Raw genomic sequence first — 20,129 nt, forward strand, 5'->3', positions numbered from 1 at the left:
ATTTCGCTGGATCACAAATCTTCATTGTTAACCACTTTCATTACACCATTTGGTATATACAGATTTTTGAGAATGCCAGTAAATTTTTTCTGGTTATCCATGTGTTATTATAGTAGACGACATTATTGTAGGGGGCAATGGTGAAGACAAACATAATAGAAACCTCAAGAAAGCTTTAGACCATGCACGGGAAGTCAGTCAAACTGAATCCTCAGAAATGTCAATTCATACTGAAAGAAGTTACTTATGTGGGTCATTTGTTTACCAGTTCTGGCTTACAACCAGATCTATCTAAGCAAGCAGCAAATCAAAATGTCAGTTCCAGAAAATGTCACATCTTTATGTTTTCTTTGGTATGGTCAACTATTTAGGAAAGTTCATACCAGACCCGAGTGAGATTTCAGCACCAGTACATGAGTTGACATGCAAAAATGAAAACTGGTCCTGGCTGGAACACCACGAAAAAGCATCTGACATTCTAAAACAGAAAATTGCCAGTCCGCCCACATTGAGATATTATGATGTTCACAAACCTGTAACTCTTTTTTGTGTGATGCTTCAAAATATGGTCTTGGTTCAGCATGTCTTCAAGAAGGCATACCAGTAGCCTATGAATCCAGAATTTTAACCCAAACTGAAATACAGTAAGCACAAACTGAAAAAGAGCTTTTGGCAGTAGTGTTCACATGAAGTTCGATGGTTATATTTATGGCAAATGTATTCAAATAGAGACTGATATCAACCTCTAGCGACGATCCTAAAAAAAGCCAACACATACAGCCCCAGCATGCTTGCAACACATGATGTTAAAAGTGCATAAGTATAATTTCAATATTGTCTATACAAAATGCAAATTTGTATACCTTGCTGAAGCTTTGTCAGGAGCACCCAGACAAACAGAACAGCATGACAATGAGAAAGCAGACTTCGAGGTCATGGGAGTCATGGAAGTCGGAAATTTTTCCTCATCACGTCTTGATGTACTTAGAAATTATACAGCTTCAGACCCAGTTCTCTAGAAGCTGAAACATGTTAGCAGTCAAGGATGGCCAGCACAACAAACCAGTTTACCACATGATACAAGACGGAATAATCATGAAAGTTCCTAAAATTATAATTCCTTCAGCATTACAACAGAAATATATCAGCATTTGCACTTTGTTTCTGTCCTGTAACTAGTCTAGTGCAGATACAGAGTCTTAGTTTTAGCAGTTAAATTTGCTTATTCATGCTCAGCACTTGTTCAGAACTTGTAAGCAGTAAATAAGCTACTCATTACTATAGCACTCAATCTTCCTCATTACCTAGAGGAAAACAGTTTTTGTACTTACTTTTCTCACTGGCTTAGAGAAAAATAGCTCTTGTACTCACTTTCCTCCCTTATCTAGAGGAAAACAGTTTTTTATTCAGGCATGTCCAAGGGTCAGCTCTCAGTGTTCTCTCCTATCTGCCTCAAGATGCCAAGATTCATCAATGTAGAAATTGCCTCATGTACACAGACAACCCTCTCCTTCTACCACCCAACACTACAACCTGTGAGAGATGCACTTATCTAGCCAAACTGGAGGTAAAGCTCTCTCCAACCAAGACTGAACTTGACAGTCATGAGGAGAAGGTAAACATTTGCACCACACCACACTCATCACATAGTCTCACTAAATCTACACCATCAAAATCCACACATAGTAACACAAAAACATTCGTGGAGGCTCTCAATAATAATCTGTCCAAAGCAGAAACGCAAGCAACCTCCATCCCCCAACACAACCCAAATGACATATAGCCCACAGACTCAGTGTGCCACTCAACCACAGCCAATAAGGCAAAACAATGTACCCAACACACTAGTCATAGGTGACTCTATAGTCAGGCACACTGATGTCCCACTCACCAGGCTAAACAAGGAGAAGGTTACTGTCAGCTGCCTGTTGGGTGCCAGGATCCGCCACATAAACCACGCATTCAGGTCACTCCACAACAAGTAGAAATATGACTCTGTCATTGTCCATGCTGGTGTGAATGACCTGAGCTGTACCTCCTTGGACTACATGAAAAGAGACATGGAAGAGCTCTCCGATCTTGTAGCCCAGGCAGGTATGACCCTAGCCCTGAGTAGCATTCTGCCATCGCCCAAAATGATACCGCAGTACAAAGACAAAATGACTGACGTCAACAATTGGCTAAGCTTCTGGTGTCATTCTAAGGGGGATCCAGTATCTGTCTGCTTGGGATGACATGGTCGACAGACCACGATGCTTTGCCACAGATGGCCTGCACCTGTCACCCTGGGATTCTGGATACTGGCTAAGGCTCTTGCTGCCCCTATAGTGCCTTTTTTAGGCAGGGTTCAAATAAATTCACCACCATAACAGGAACAGGCAAGCAAAAACTGAGGGTAATGCTACTCAATGCTAGAAATCTAAATCTCAAAATGCACTCGCTCGAGGCACTCCTTAAAATGGAGAACATCGATATCTGTGTAGTGACTGAGACCTGGTTCAAGGCACCAGAGAGCAGCCCTGCACTACCAGGCTATAACTCATATCACACTTTTAGGCCATGTAACCTGGACTGAAACACCAAAGGCAGAGGTGTGTTCATATTCATTAAAGATATCCACACCTCCAGGCTAGTTGCTCAGAATAATGCATCTGAGGTTATCCAAGTGCAACTAACTCTGGGCAAAACTGCAATCCAAATTGTAGCTTGCTACAGATCTCCCACCATGCCCCAGGATTCCCACTCCTCTTTTCTTGATGTACTGGAAAATATTACGGTTCAAACACCCTAATAATGGGAGACTTCAACAACCCCACCATTAACTGGGAAAACTACTCGTGTACCAACTCCTTAGCTCAACGCTTTCTGGAATTCATAAACTCCAATGCCCTAGATCAACTTATCCACACCCCCACCAGGGGCAACAATATCCTAGACCTAGTCATTACCAACATGAGTAACCGGTATTCCACACCTGAAGTCAACTCCTTGTTGGTCTGATCAGACCATAAGCTGATCACCCTTGATATCCACATCCTGCCCCCACCCCCCATTAAGGAAACCACAGTAAAAAATTTCTGCAAAGCCAACTTCATGCTTCTTAAGACAGAAGTGGTGAACTTCATGACACCTATGCAGATGGACAATACAGTTACAACTGCCGAATCCTACACAAATGCACGCTATAAGCACTTACACGAGTGCATGGATCATGCTATCCCAAACAGAACCAAGACGCTATCCTCCAAAAAAAGGAAGCCAATCTGGTGGTCCCCTGCCATAAACAAACTGTACAACAGAAGGAAGAAACCGTTGCAAAAGAGAGAGTAAAATCCCATGAGTGGAGGAGCTCCCTGGTCAGCCTCAATAAGAAGCTGAGATCCCTTATAAGATCCTCCAAAGCTAGCTACGAAAACAAAATCACCACTAATTCTAAGGACAACCACAAAGCATTCCATAGCTATGTCAAGAATCTCGATGGCAACACCCAGATCTGCTCTGAGTTACAGCACAAAGGCACGCAAATTACATCCTGGCAGATAGGTTCAGTGCTAACTTTACCCCCCCCCTCTCACCCCCTAAAAGGCCATATCCATACAGGAAGAATGCAGAGTCCCTGTAATCACAACTACGCAGGTAAAAGCTGCACTCTCTAAAGCCAAAAACACAGCATCCATGGAACCGGACAACATCCCAGGCTGCGTTTTACACGAACTACAGAACGAACTGGCTCCCCACTTAAGCAACTTGTTCAATAATAGCCTCGCATCAGGCTTTGTGCCCACTGAATGGCATACAGCAACAGTTATCCCACTCCACAAAGGGGGAGCCACCACTGATCCGGGAACTATCGACCTATTAGCCTGACGAGCCTGGCCTGCAAGGCCATGGAACGCATCATCATGGAACTCATAAACAAAGACATTAGTAACCTCCAAACTCTGGATCCCACCCAGTTCGGGTTTGTGAAAGGCAGATCATGCCTCCTGAACCTGATCGACTTCTTTGATGCAGTCACCAAAGCCGTAGATGAGGGTAAGGTGGTTCACACAGCCTATCTTGACCTCACCAAGGCTTTCGACACCATCCCCATTCTGGGATTATAGCTAAACTCACTAAACTAGGTATAAATCCCTACGTCACAAGATGGGTTGCAACTGGCTCACTGACAGAACACACACTGTAAAAGTTGCAGACTCCAAATCTGACCTCAAAGCAGTGACAAGTGAAGTACCACAGGGTTCCGTCCTGGGACCTCTCCTGTTTGGTATCTACTTCTCTGATGTACAGGCTAACACAGAAGGCCTCTGGCTAACGAAGTTCGCAGATGACTGCAAACTAGGAGCCATAGTCAAGTCCCCAAATGATGTGGACATCCTACAGAACGGCCTCACTGAGACAGATGCCTGGTGTCAGAGCCATGGCCTCAAGCTCAATGCCAAAAAGTGAAGTGTCATCCCCTTTGGTAAAAACTCTGCACCCATGAACTACCACATAAGCAGCAATCTACTTAACACTGAAAGCGTGATAAGAGACCTTGGAACCCAGGTGGACAGTAATCTCTCCTTTGATAGTCACATCGCCACAATAGTCAGGAAGTCCTTCTACGTGGCACACCTCATCATAAAAGGGTTCTCATCCAGGAAAAAAGAGGTCATTGTTTCCCTCTATTTGACACTCATTAGACCCATTATAAGAGTACAATGCCCTTTTTGGAATGTACCTCACAAGACACCTGCAGCAGCTGGAAAGGCCACAGAAGTACCTCACAAAGAGGATTACTGGCCTCAAACAAATGCCCTACACTGACTACCTCAAAAAACTCCTGTGTTACTCCGAAGCATATCGCTTACTCCAAGGTGATCTCTGCCTAACATACAAAGCTATGTCAAACTCAGAGCTGTTGGACATGCTACACCTAAAGAAATCCCAATCCCTCTGAGCTACATGCTCTAGGGACCTAAACCTTGTCACCACAATAAACAGGACATGTTGGAGGGATAGATTCCTGTCCCAGAGACTTCCCATACTCTGGAACAGGCTACCCATCTATGTCAAGCAAAGTTCTGCATTAGCACTCTTCAAGAAAAATCTTGATGAGTGGATGGGAAATAGGAAATACACCCCAGGGATCACTTCTGTGTCTCTGCTCGACAGTGGCACAGGAAAATAACTTTCTTGGGTGGCATAAGCCAAGGAACCTTGTTGGCTAGGCTTATGTAGGCCCTTGGGCAGATAGCCTAATACCTACCTATGAACCTATTTTGTATGCTGGTCACCCAGGTACTGATTCTACCAAATGCAGGGCAAGAGGCATAGTATTTTGGCCTTCTATGTCAAAAGATATAGAGAAGGAAACTCCAGCATGTTCAATTTGTAACAGCACTAAATCGCACCAACAAAAAGTACCACTTCAGCTAAACCAGATTCTTAAATTACAATGGTCGACGGTTTCTACTGATATTTTCGAATGGAATGGTCAACACTACTTAGTGTTAGTAGACTCTTATTCAAATTGGTTTGAAATTGACCTTCTTCCTAACTTAACATCCAGCACTGTCATTATGAAGTTGAAGAGACATTTTTCTGTCCATGGTAGTCCGCACAATGTCATATCTGCCAATGGCGCACAGTTTACAAGTCCGCAGTTCGAGAAATTTGCTGAATCTTGGGACTTTGTCCATGTTACTAGTAGTCCTGAGTATCCCCAATCCAATGAATTAGCTGAGTACGCATTCAAAGTGTGAAGTACTTGTTGGAGAAATCCAAGCGAGATGGTACCCATGCGTTTCTTAACCTACTTAATCTCAGAAACATTCCTCAAGATAATTTGCTTGGTTCACCTGCTCAAAGACTGATGTCCAGACAGACTAGAACAACTTTCCGATCAGTAAACAATTATTGATACCAAATGCAAAGAACAGAATGGTCAAGACTCAACTTTTGAGAAAACGCCAGTCGCAAAAGTTGTACTACAATAAATCCAGCAAACCTCTCAGACCATTAAGACAAGGAGAGAGTGTGGGAATGCAAACATCTAAAGGGTATGACAAGAGTGGGAGTCGTCAAAAATATTTGTCATGAACCGAGATCATACATTGTACAATCTGAAGGAATGGATTTCAGAAGGAATCAAAGACACGTACTACCAGTCTCCAAATGAATGACGCAGCAGATTGAGAAGTAGAGTCACTGGCACAGGCAGAGTGACTCTGCACTTGTTAGAATTCCAGAGGGCAATGTACTTAAGTAATCCTGATGTAATCCCCAAAGTTTCAATTGTAAAATAATGTCCAAAGACTGTCACTGTTGCTAAACCCAGTCAAAGTTTTTATGTGACTAGACTGGGTAAAATTTCCAGACCCAGTCCGAAGTACGCAGCGACTTGGACATGAATCCTTTTGTTGTTAAATGTTGATGTGATATCTAGCTTGTAACATATCTTGTTCTCCTACTGCATGTCGAACAAATCAAAGAGGGAGGATATAAATCATTGTATGTATTGTACCTAGTCAGCCACTGTAGCTAGATAGCACGTGCATATAAGTTACTGAGCACCTGCAAAATCAGTGCACGTGCATACAAGTTACTGAGCCTGTGCAAGATCAGTGCCACTTTGTACAGTTAGAGTGAATGCAGGCATGAATGGAGATGAACATATGAGTGTATTTGAAATAATAAGTCAGTGAGTTAGATTATGAAGTTCAAAGTTTATGTTCTAGTTACAGCACCTGATGTGTTTATGTACAATAAAGACTTTAATGCATACCTAGCTTCATTATCTCATTTGATATACTAAACATGCAACAAGTACTTCCTTAAGTATCAGTACCTTAGAAAACGATGCTCCCTGGTAATAGCCTTATTTAGGGGGATAGCTTCACAGTAGTTAATTGCACATTTCAAATTAATGTACTGAAATCCATTGCTGGATTTTACCAGTGGTCTAGAACTGTCCAGAGCACTATGTTCAAATGTCTCCACTCTAACAGACAATGGAATCTGACATTTACAGAATCCAACAATGATGTTCTTAACTTTTTATTATTTTTGACCAAGAAAACCTTGTTAAAATCCATGTCTTAGTCTCGTCCATTACTAGGTGGACATTAAATGCCTCTGTGTTCCTAGGACTTAATGAACATATTTCAATTTTGCCTGTATTAAAATTGAGAGCTGCCAAAGTTTTTCAAACTTACATTTTCCAGTGGAATATCTTTTATTATTATGCAACACTGTTTAAAACATAATATTGCACTAGTTTTCTTATGCAATTTTCAATTTTTTATGTAATTCTTTATTTTTTATTCACCCAGTTAGTGTAATTATTATAAGGAGAGAGTGTTTTTAATCAGATCACTTCAGACTAGTAATTAATGCCACATGATCAGTTAATGATTTTATTTAAACCTGTTTTAAACTGTGTTCACTGGTTCTGATTGTTGGGTATGAAAGTGCTTAACCAGTTTTTTTTTTTGTACATCATAGTTGTAATTATATTATAATAAATCCAGCTTTATGGTATTATATGCCATGGTTTTACTTATTTTTTTGAAGTCTCAATTGCCGATTATATTGTCGCCACTCTTTACACTACGCGAGTCGGTTGTTTGTGGTTCTGAGTTTTTTTCAACTGCAAGTTCCCACAAGCTCTGGTCTTTGTTTCTTCAGTGTCTGCATATTACATGTTTCTGAGCTAATCTCATCACTAGGTTTTCTAAAGGTTCGGATACTAACAGTTGACATAGAATTTCGTCTCTCCTTCCTTGCTCTGCAAAATACATCATTTTATAGCTCAATGCATAAGTAGACAGTTGGAATATTTTGTTCAGCCTTTTACACCACACTTACAGGTATATTTTCATTTGCTCTGCTCAAAGTATCATTCTTCCACTGTACCAATTTAAAGTATATTCTTCTTTTATGAAGGTCAGCCTGCACTGGAATTTCCTCAGGGTCAGTCTGTCATGAAGTAGAAAGTACTGGGTATGAGCAAACTAGGAACACACGACTGACGACCGCTGGTAAAGGTAGATGAAATGCAGGCTGTTAAGATAGAAAGATCCACAAGTAAACCACTGACAAAAATCCAAACTTGTTTATTCCACTCAGTTGCGTTAAACACTAAACACTACCAGTGTTTTTCGTCCCAGTAGATACCGGAACTTCATCAGACAACCACTTCCTGTCATCGCAATACTTATATACTAGTAATGTAACATGTTTAATTAATTACATTGAAAATTAAAAAAATGGTCAGTACAAAAATTAATCAAATTACTATTTTCCTAAAAAGTTCGAAACAATATATTATTAAATACTAAACAATAAAAACAGAGAATACTAAAACCAGTTGTAGATAATTAACAATGTGTGTCTGTGTCGATTTACTTCTTTTCTAAGTAGAAGTCAGAAAATAATTAAATAATAAAAAGCGCACAATGCTAAATCGTGTTTTAAGTTATGAACTGTATGTTTTTGCACCACAGTGATGTTCTTATATTTAATTTACAAAAACATTATTGTTCAGTACTAAATGTAAAAAAATAAGGCATAACGCTAAAAATTAGTTTCTAACAACAAGCAAGTTGGTCTGTCCATCTTCCGCTCCCGAAATTCTATAGTCCCAGATAGTTTTTCAACGGTCAATTACCATGATGGTTAAATTCCCTATTTAGAGAAATGATAAGTAAAAATCACACTTGGTCTGGTGTGAAAAAATGCACAAGTAAACTAGTCTCTCCGCTGCTCACGGAGACACTCACTACCACCCTAGTTTGACGGGTTGCAGAAACCAATTTATACAGTACTACATAAAAAGTGAGCGGATTGAATTACCCTAAGTCCAATGACAAAATCCAACTGTCAATAATGATTCTAGCTACTACTTGTAAAAACAAACCCCTATGTTAAAAAATATTCTTATTTGTAACAGCCTGCAACAAGCTCGCTAAGACCTGTAACGATCATTACCTGTCCTAGGCACGGTCCTGCAAGCCTTAATCTTGGTTCATTATGTATATAACAGCGTGCTGCGCATCGCAGCATACTAAGGGTTCGCAGAGACCTGCAGAAGTCATTACCCATCCTAAACGCGATCCTGCATGCCTTGTCCAAATAGGCGTCAATCACGCATAAGATCTAACTAAAAAGTAGTGTACTCTACCAAGTTGTCAATAGTGATTGATACCAATATGGGTAAATTAATGGTGATGCATGAATTGCATTTAATATGGAGTGCTACATACTTACAACAAAAGTACCCCTTGGTATATGTTCTTAAGGCATATTACAGTTACTGAAAACTAACATGTTTTAAATAAGTGTAAATAAGTATAAAACAAGCAATAAGTAAATGCTATGTGTATAAGTTGTTAAATATAACAATATTAGATATTACAAAATAATAGAGTTATTCGCGTTTAGGATGGGTAATGACTTCTGCAGGTCTCTGCGAACCCTTAGTATGCTGCGATGCGCAGCACGCTGTTATATACATAATGAACCAAGATTAAGGCTTGCAGGACCGTGCCTAGGACAGGTAATGATCGTTACAGGTCTTAGTGAGCTTGTTGCAGGCTGTTACAAATAAGAATATTTTTTAACATAGGGGTTTGTTTTTACAAGTAGTAGATAGAATCATTATTGACAGTTGGATTTTGTCATTGGACTTAGGGTAATTCAATCCGCTCACTTTTTATGTAGTACTGTATAAATTGGTTTCTGCAACCCGTCAAACTAGGGTGGTAGTGAGTGTCTCCGTGAGCAGCGGAGAGACTAGTTTACTTGTGCATTTTTTCACACCAGACCAAGTGTGATTTTTACTTATCATTTCTCTAAATAGGGAATTTAACCATCATGGTAATTGACCGTTGAAAAACTATCTGGGACTATAGAATTTCGGGAGCGGAAGATGGACAGACCAACTTGCTTGTTGTTAGAAACTAATTTTTAGCGTTATGCCTTATTTTTTTACATTTAGTACTGAACAATAATGTTTTTGTAAATTAAATATAAGAACATCACTGTGGTGCAAAAACATACAGTTCATAACTTAAAACACGATTTAGCATTGTGCGCTTTTTATTATTTAATTATTTTCTGACTGCTACTTAGAAAAGAAGTAAATCGACACAGACACACATTGTTAATTATCTACAACTGGTTTTAGTATTCTCTGTTTTTATTGTTTAGTATTTAATAATATATTGTTTCGAACTTTTTAGGAAAATAGTAATTTGATTAGTTTTTGTACTGACCATTTTTTTAATTTTCAATGTAATTAATTAAACATGTTACATTACTAGTATATAAGTATTGCGATGACAGGAAGTGGTTGTCTGATGAAGTTCCGGTATCTACTGGGACGAAAAACACTGGTAGTGTTTAGTGTTTAACGCAACTGAGTGGAATAAACGAGTTTGGATTTTTGTCAGTGGTTTACTTGTGGATCTTTCTATCTTAACAGCCTGCATTTCATCTACCTTTACCAGCGGTCGTCAGTCGTGTATGAAGTAGAAAGTACTGCCTCCTCTCCTATACCTCACTGACAGATCATACCAGTATTCTTTAGTATCAGTTACTACCTCAGAGTTGTTTTTTAATCCCCCCTACTTTATAAATGTGATACACAGAAATCTCATTACTCCAACAGTAAATTATACAATAACCACACTGTTCTATACAACTGTAGATTGAGAACAGTAGTGGTGTAAGTACACAGTTTAATGAACTGAAATTGTCACTTTTACCCCAATTAGTGAGAGGCAGATTCAAATATACCAGGATAAGGATAATGTAATTAGGATCATTGTTAAAAAGTCAATGAACTTAAGTCCTTAACTCATTAATCAAACTATCCAGTGGATGATATACAAAGTGTTAATCTTAGTTTTTTTTTTAATGTAATTGTACTACAGTTTTAGTGTGCAAAAACATAATAATGTCAGCTGGGTACAGAGAATTGTTGCCAAAAATGCAGGCAACCAAATGAACCAGTCATCACCCCTGACTTAGGTTCCCATGGCCATGCCAAACAGCACTCCTCACTTGACAATCTCAAACCAATGAGAATGACATTTCTAACATTTATTGTAAGTATATTATCTCCTGGTGGTGATGCTGAGGTAGCGTTGTCACCTCACAGTAAGATGTTGTCCCGTTCGATTCTCAGCTAGAGCATCTTCTGTGTGGAGACATGCGTGAATGGGCGTACCTTCGTTGAAGGTTGTGCGTCAGGGTCGGCAACTTGGCACGTAAAAATCTACTGCCAATCATTAGCGGACCGGAGTTCCGCTGTGGCGACCCCTAAAGCCGAAAGACACAACACTGTAAGTATATTTAACTGAACTGACTTTTCTAAGTTTATACATCCTTAGCAAGCAGACAATCCTGAGAAAGTCTCTGCAATGACATGCTTCTCCGCTAGAGTCAGACAAGCTGCCACTCTGTCAGGCGTCTCATAACACAACACAAACCAAGATTTTCAATTTAATCAATGCTTTATGGAACATATCTTCACACAAAGGAATCAATCCACATTACAGTTAAGCATTTCAGTCTGTCTACTTTTAAATCGGACAATGCACATCTTTAACAGAAGTTTAGGTCAGCCGCGGTGGAGCATCAGTTAGCGTTGTCGCCTCAAAGCAAGAGGTTCTTCAGTTTGATTCTCTCGATTGGAGGGTCTTCTGTGTGGAGTCTACATGTCCTCACTGCGGTCAAGTGAGTCTTAAAGACATGCAGGTAGGTGTGTGCTTGTGTGTGTGCCTTCTGTGAAGGTTGGGCACTGGGCTGGCAACTTGACACCGTAAAAACCCTACCGCCAATGCAGAAACGCCTAATGGGAGAAGCTGAAAGACATTGCTTCTGAGCAATTTAACTAATCTCCCTGGCAATGCTTAGAAAGTCATTGTCACTAAGTCCACATGTACGACGACTATGCAGATGTCTTTTATCCATTTTTATAAAACCATCAATGTGATTTAAAGTTTATGCAAGTCATCTTTGTGGCAAAAATATGAAATTGTACCAGTCACCATTGGTTCCAATAACTAGTGTAAAACGTTTAAAAGTTCTACAAAAGTATCCACATTATGCATAACAGTACTAGCAAAAGAGACGAGTGCAGCACCCTAAATTTGGTCTGCTCAAAGTTAAACAGAATGGCTGCAATGTTCAGTATGATTGTTGCCAAAGCATTGTGTTCCAGCCTCATTTATTCAGCTTTTGTATGTGAAGCACATTTTCACTGTTTTTCTTTATCGTCAACAGTTATGTTTTTTTTTTCTCTGAATGCCCTTACTGAATCTGTGTGTATACCTATTAACAAGTAATGCACATACCTTTACTTTTTTCATTACAGAGTTCAAAAGTCTTGCTTCTATGTTAATTAATGAGCCACTGTTTGCAAAAATATTAAATCAGGGAGATCTCCAAAAGGAGGTAAGCCTAAGTCATCTTCTCTCCCACAAGCCTCTAATTCTAAGGGTTTTTGGAACCCCTTCATATGATAACTACATACAATCAACAACTGTAGGGGACCAAACAGCAATTTGTGAGGTTATTTCACTGCGGCTAACTTTAGGAGTGTCATGGCTTCCAGAACAATCTTGTGAAACTGCTCCACAGAGTATAAGCCCAATATACCTTAATATCTTATAAATGTGTGCCTAGAAAACTACCAGCAGAAACAATAAAACTATTAAATGAATCTCAGACTAGTCCAAATCTTCTGACAAGCAAATGTAAGGTAATACCCACAAATATCTGAGCGAGTTCCAAAACGTACCCATATGCATTACAAGTCAAAAGATAACTTTGTTTTACATGAACCTTTACATGCAAAATATGGAAATTGTCCACAATATTGCTTAAAATCAAAATTAAGGAAAATGTGCACAAGGGACAAAGCAAGGAAGTGTATATCAATGAGATGTTAAAAGAACAAAGCAATATTCCATGCTCTAAACAAAATGAAACCAGTAACCATGTAATAACACGTAGCTGTCTTTTCTTAATATACTGCTACTACAAATGTATGAAAAAAAAAATTACAACATCAGACAGAGAGTAAAACCCAAGTATTATGCGCCTCCAAGGAAAGCAGTTTCTGTGTGACATGGCACACAGTCACTTATTTTCACCATACACGTGCAAAAGAGGACCAAGAAGAGGCCGTACAATACAGCAACCCTAGCTTGCTGCTTCTGAAAACAAATGTGTGTAAACATTTAAAAATAAAACTATGATAGGCAAAAAGCATACCTAAACTGTTCAGATACAATATACAATACCCCCCCCGCCCCAACAATCCACAAGGTCTACGGATCATGCATCACAAAGATGCACTTCAGTGCTGTCCATGGCAACTGGGTATGAGGGGAATGTAAACATAGAAATGGGGAACAGTCAAATCTCATGTGTTACTACGAGAAGCACACAAAAACAGGCTTACAAAAAGACAGACTTGTTTTCTGCCTGCCTGCTGTCAAACAACTACAAAGTTAGTGGTTACAATCACATGATACTGATCAGTTTATTCAATCAATATCTGGGTAGTTATCTCAATAAGGGATTAGTTTCATTTTTTTTAACTCCTGGAATTTATTCAAGTGATACAAATGCTTTGTATGGCACACAGATGGTGTACAATAAGACTCCTACAATACTGCATTTAATATCACTAACACCGATTATATAATCCATTTCTGTTCCCGAATTGTTTCCTTTGGCGTTTTGCTTGCATGAGTTCTTTTGTAACTACAGAATCATGCCATCAACCCATTGGGTCTGCAACAATGAAATAAGGTAAAAGCTAATTTTTGATACAGACTTTGTATCTCTTATGCTTCTAGTAATAGTACAGATTTCATCTTCATATAAACAGAAGAAACTTCTGACTTCTGCCACTTATAGTCCTATTCCACCTCCAATTGCTTTGAAGAAAACTTTGTGGAAATAAGAACATTAAATCAGCATACTGACTGGAGTTTGCAAAGGCCTGCAAATTTCTGTACCTATGGTACTATGTGGCAAGTCAGAACCAGTTTGTTTTGTTTTACAATAACATTGCTTTTTGCAGCTTCTTGAGGTTTGCCAAAGAAAAGAAGAGCTGTACTCCTTGATTTCTCATTTCTAGTTGTACAGCACTTCTTCACAAAAGTCTGTTGTACCATAAATGATAAACAAGGATTTTTATTCTGCTCTGAGGAACACAAACCTTTAACTTCAGGGTATTATTCATTTCTAATGGGAATTTAAAACTTAGGCACATAATGCCAGGATAAGGGATTTAGGAGAACAAGTGATCCCAAAAAGTATTTAGGGGACTAACCATTTCAAGATTTACAAAAAAACACAATAAAAATGCATTCAATGTACTGCATATTTTCAGTAATTCATAAATATAAAGAAAAGCCCTCGTTAAACACTTCCCATGGTAAAATAAATAAAAATATGAATCACAATAGGATGTTAATGACTCCTTTAGGCTAAAACTTCATTAATTTTCAAATCAATTTCTGAAAGAAAGGAAGTTTGAGTAACATCCCACATCAAACTACCCTCACCTGGTTCATCCATCCTAGCTATGTGAATCAGGGCACGGTTTTTGGTGCTGCTAAGAATCCTTTCCAGTCTATCCACACACATGCTTAGTTGATTTTCGGCTGCTAAGAGGTCAACAGCCTCCTTGAAGTTCTCCACATAAAAGGAAGTACATCTTAGCATCCAGAACAGAGTGTTGATAAGAGCACGGCACAGGCTAAAGCACTCTTCAGCTTTCCCATGGCAACTGAAAGGTACAGAAAAACACATAAGTTACATACCATGAGACCAACATCTCAATCACTCATCCTGATCTCAGTAAGAAGTTAAAGTTAAACTATAATGTGCTACTGTTACAGGAAAAAACAATATATTTACGCATCATGACTATAAAAAATATACTGAAGGCTGGAGCTCCTAAATATTGCTTTGTTTGCAAATGGTCAACAGCGTGACCTCCCAGAGCATTGCTGCCAAATCATGCGCTAGTTTATGAATGTGGTTTCTCTGAATTTGATGGAGAGTCCAGCAAATGTGGCATACCTGGGCTTCACTGGTGGTCTTCCCCTCACACTCCTTTTCTTGCCCAATGCCAAAAGCAGATGAATTAATGAAGATTAGTTGTGGCATCAATCCATCTAATCCAGGACAAATGTGGAGCAAGGAAATCAAGGGAAAATGAGACAGCCAGGTAGGAATGACCTTTCCTGCTGTCAAAGCTCAGTCTTAAAGATAAAAGGCTCTACAACTACTACCTCAAATGCACATAAAGGCAGAATCCCCAGAAAGGACAAAATCCCACTCAGTGCACCGAACAAACTTCAGTGGAGAATTATGGCAATATACTACTAGAAAAAAAAAAACAAAAAAAAACAGAAAAAGATATCCTAGATCTGAAAATAACATCAAGTTTACAATGTTTGAAAAAGGTAAGCAAACAGAGCATATGTTTGACACACAGACGTGCTCCTGAAGGTCTACTATCCACACGTTTAGTTGATTTTCAGTTACTAGGATGTCAAAAGCCACCCTGAAGTCCTTCACATAAAATGGAAGTACATCTCAGCATCCAGAACAGTGTGCTGATAAGAGCAATCACTACCCCTAGTACAGTATCTCGTCACTTCTTAAGTGGAAGGTCAAAAGGAGGATTATGGTCTTGTCAATGATATGGTCATGCATGCATGCTAAAGCCTTGAAATGTTTGTGGTTGAGGTACAAACCCAAAGCATTTAACCTGCTTCTAATGGTTGTGGTCCTGAACAATAAAAGCTAGCGCAGTAGTCTCGGCAAGGGATCTGCCTGCCACATTCATACTTTTCCTTTTTCTTTTCTTTTCTTTGTTTTTTTTTTTACAGGAAAACCCACAATACAGTCAAAATCACATATAAAAAAAAGAAGGGAGAAAAAGAAAGACATGCCCCCAACTGTGTAATTACCTGCCTGAGCTCCAAACTGGATCTATATGGACATGAAGAGCTATATACATCATGCTGAACTGAGAATGGCTGAATACATGCACTGCAGCAAGAAAAATCCTGAAGATGGCAAAAGTGCATGCATACCAGTACACAGAGACATGTCCTAGAGTAGGTATGTGCTGTGCCAAAGGGTAGGAACCTGAGCTCTTGAACACTATCAGGAGTGACAGGACATCTCGTGGAGAAGTCTTAGAAGTAAGGACACTGCAACGGTGGTCTAAGAACATGTATTCATTACTCTAGTATAGTGGGCCTTTACAATCATTCCTAAAGGTTTCCCCAAATCTGTCATAGCAGAAGAAACTGCAATTAGCCAGTCACTTAAACTGGCACATTTTAGATCTCTTCTTGCCCCCTCAGTCCTTAAAGTAATGGAAAACAAGAAAGTCTATCCATGCCCATGAATGTGAAACACTCCAAGAGTAAGCAATGCCCAATGTAATAACACAAGCCACTGTCAATTGGGTTAATGAATTTCCCCATATGCAAGCTATAACATTCTTCTTACCCTTTAATACTTCACATATTTGTCCACGGACATTCTGTTCTCAGAAAGCAGTCTGTTGTTTTATAACTAACCCACTTTTGTACACTTACTTTACAAACCAGGGTATGTGGTGCTTCCAGCATCAAGCTGCATTATTTCCCATTCATGGCTGTTTTAAGGCTTGATGTTTAAAATGCAATCCACTAAAAACTATTACTTCTCACTTGTGACATCACTGAAAAGTTTAATGAACTTTACCAATGGGGATACCGATGGAGGAAGCTTGTACAGGTGCGTTCACAGACTAATGAGTGAACCACAGTGCATATGTGGGGCCCTGTCCATTAAATTCTATGGCTGCATCCCCATGCTAGCCCCTGAGTTATGTCACTGAGAGACTCGGGAATAGTGCATGGGTGGATACTTGATACAAAGTTTTTTATTAAGAAAACAGCCCACAATTTCAGTTAGATGGGTAAGTAAATACATCATGGCACTTAAGTTACAAAGTGCTGTGATGGAACAGCAGTGGCAGGAGGTAAGGAAGGTAGTCTGAAATTAAGACTAAGTTTAGACTATTTAATAATTACTCCTTAATTTTTTCCTTTGTTGACTGTGTAAGTAAACTGGTCCGTGGACCCTTTTCTGCCAAGACCCATGTGCAATTGCACAATTTGTTGCAGAGATAAAAACTAAATAACTGTTACATAAATAATTTTGAAATGATTGTAGAAGAGTTAGGTTAGTTTACATCACATTTACTAGTACAGATGCAATGACTGTAACAGAATTGGTTTATATCGCATTGGTAAGAGCTTCTTAGCAAAAGTATGTTTTGCAGAGTTGCACACTGAATATTTTTTGTAATATACATTGCTAATAATCCATATGGGCAATGCAGTTTGACATCATTGTTTGTAACAAGTTTCTTATAAATTGCCAACCATTCATAAGAGTAATACAGTTTTAACTGCAAGGAAAATACAGCCAAGCTAAAATTTTCACTGTATGATGCCTTAAACCTCCTGCATGGGGTACATGCAAATGACCCCCTTAATGACATCAAGTTTTCCATCTACATGGCGTCTGAACATCCATGACTTTTTTTTTTTTAAGCCCTTATGGTACACTATAAAAGAAAAAACAGTATATGACTAAGTATAAAGGTTGGAGGACTCCGGATAGAAAATGCCCATACCAATGGATATGCAACCTTTCTGCACAGCAACATTTCTTTTTTTCAGAGCAGGTGACTAATGTTGCAAATACTAGGACCAAGTATATGGGAAGTAGGCATGACTTCTGAATAAAGGAGTTAAGTGCGTGCAGATGTCGCTTTTATGGCCCACGTTGAGCTGGCCACGTCAGAGGTCCCATGCACCATACTGTGACTGGGGGGCTTTTGTGTACTGGCCAGACGTTCTGGTGGCGAGAGGAAAGGGCCCATGTGTGATGAATGCTGCAACATGGAAGAGAAGGACATCTATGGTTATGGTAAGATTTTATACAACTTTTCTTTATATTACTTTTACCAACAGATGGTAATGACTCAGTCTTGCATTACACCTGCACCAGGAACATAATGAATGTCTGCTCAGCAGATTGTGTGCAGTAGTTATCACCTTTGTCTGAACATGCAGAAAGTACAGTTGGGTACACTTACCATAAATGTAGATGTTCAAGTGTATTCACTGTTGCAGTAATCACATTTGGGTTATCTGCTTGCAGTAGCCCTCAGTCGGCCTGATTACCAAAGTCTTGGGTCCTGCGTCGGTTGCTGTCTCATCTTCCATGACGTCAGGTAGTCATGGGTATAAAGCATGCAGCCGACCCCATTTTATCAGTTTTTCTTGCCCCAGATGTCAGGTGCCCCCATAATGGGAAGCAATTATATACAAGGTTACACCTCCAGAAAATACACCAAAAAGCTTAAATACAGTAAGCAAGAAGAGAGGTATAGTCAATACAAAACAGGGGGCTGGGAGGGAGGGTAACCAGGGCTGCAACAGTGAATACACTCAAATATCTACATTTATGGTAAGTGTACACAACTGTACTATGTTCTTCGTGTTTCACTGTTGCAGTCATCACATTTGGGTAGATTCCCAAAGCTAAGGATGGGAGGAGGTAATTAGATAGCATTAGGACTAGCTATAAGGCCCTGCAAGACTGCAGTGGCAAAACCAGCTCTGGATTTAAAGAAAATTGGCAAATAGTAATGCTTGGTGAAAGTATGCACAGAATTCCAGGTAGCAGCTTCTAGGATGCCCTTGGTAGGGACACCTCTGAGAAAGGCCGTAGAGGTAGATGCAGCCCTGGCTGAATGTGGTCTTATCCCCTGTCGGATAGGTTTTCCATGGTGCTTATAGCAGAAATGAATGCAATGGCCTAGCCATTTAGAAATGGTTTGCTTTGAAATGGCCTTCCCCTCTGCCCCTGCACCAAATGTCACCAGCAGCTGTTCAGATTTCCTGAGAGGTTTAGTCCTGTCCAAGTAAAATCTAAGTTGTCTGTGCATATCTAAGTGCAGTATCCATTCCCCTTTGTTCTGTAGGTTAGAAAATAAGGTTGGTCAATGAATGTACTGATTAAGAGCCACAATGGATACTACCTTGGGCATGAAGGATGGATTGGTCCTGAGGGACACCCTGTCCACATGAAAGATGATGAAAGGCTCCACTGCCATAAGGGCCTGTAATTCAGACACCCTTCTTGCTGAAGTGATGGCTAAAAGGCTGTTTTGCAAGAAAGGAATTTTAATTCTGCACTTGCAGCTGGCTCAAAAGGAGGTAGAGTGAGTTTTTCCAATAAAAAGTTAAGGTTCCAGGCTGGAGTAGGGGCTCTCCTGGGTGGTCAAGTTTTTGGCCCCTCTGAGGAACTGCTTGAGCAGTGGATGGGAGAAGAGGGGTTGTTCTGTGTTGTTTTTCTTTCGGTTTTCCCGGTTAGGGGTCGCCACAGCGGAACTCCGGTCCGCTAATGATGATTGGCAGTAGATTTTTTACTGGTGCCGAGGTGCCAGCTCGACACCCAACCTTCAACGAAGGCACACCCATTCTACGCATGTCTTTCGAACGCCACTCAACTGTGGAGAGGACATGCAGACTCCACACAGAAGGTGCTCCAGCCGAGAATTGAACGGGAGAACCTCTTGCTGTGAGGCAACAACGCTACCGCTGCATCACCGCGGCTTAGGGGTGGTTGAGCTGAAATGGCTGAGGCATGAATTTTGATGGAGGAAAAGGAAAGGCCCTTGTGAAGCATCTCAGTTAAGTATTGAAGAATCTGAGGTAAACTGGGCGCTGCTGTGCCCATCCCATGAGTTTGCTTCCAGGAACAGAATCATTTCCATTTTTCAGCATGAGATTTTCTAGTACTAAGCCTCCTTGCCTCCAGAATGCCATCCAACACTTGTTTACTGAAGGATGGTAACAGAGAGATCAGGTAATTAGCCAGGCTGCCAGGTTCAGGGTTTAAAGCGGAGGGTGCAAAATCTGGCCCTCCTGCTGGGACAGTAGGGTAGGGTTCTGAGGCAGGTGCCATGGTGCCAGCAGTGATGCACTGCACAAGAGGGGGTACCAGTGCTGGCGTGGCCAGTCTGGTGCAATCAGTATCGT

At 40.0% G+C, this 20,129-nt stretch overlaps 1 protein-coding gene across 1 annotated transcript in view; it reads right to left on the reverse strand.

Moving 5' to 3' along the window:
• Positions 1–20,129, reverse strand: part of MED24 (mediator complex subunit 24) — a 1,193,465-nt gene that overhangs the window by 1,094,323 nt on the left and 79,013 nt on the right. Inside the window, exon 6 of the mRNA XM_044055033.1 lies at positions 14,571–14,794. Coding sequence (XP_043910968.1) covers positions 14,571–14,794 — 224 coding nt within the window. The remainder of the gene's footprint in view (positions 1–14,570; positions 14,795–20,129) is intronic.

This window comes from Protopterus annectens, chromosome 13.part0, assembly GCF_019279795.1.
Source record: "Protopterus annectens isolate FY-2018-M chromosome 13.part0, PAN1.0, whole genome shotgun sequence".
In the NCBI taxonomy this organism is placed as follows: Eukaryota; Metazoa; Chordata; order Ceratodontiformes; family Protopteridae; genus Protopterus; species Protopterus annectens.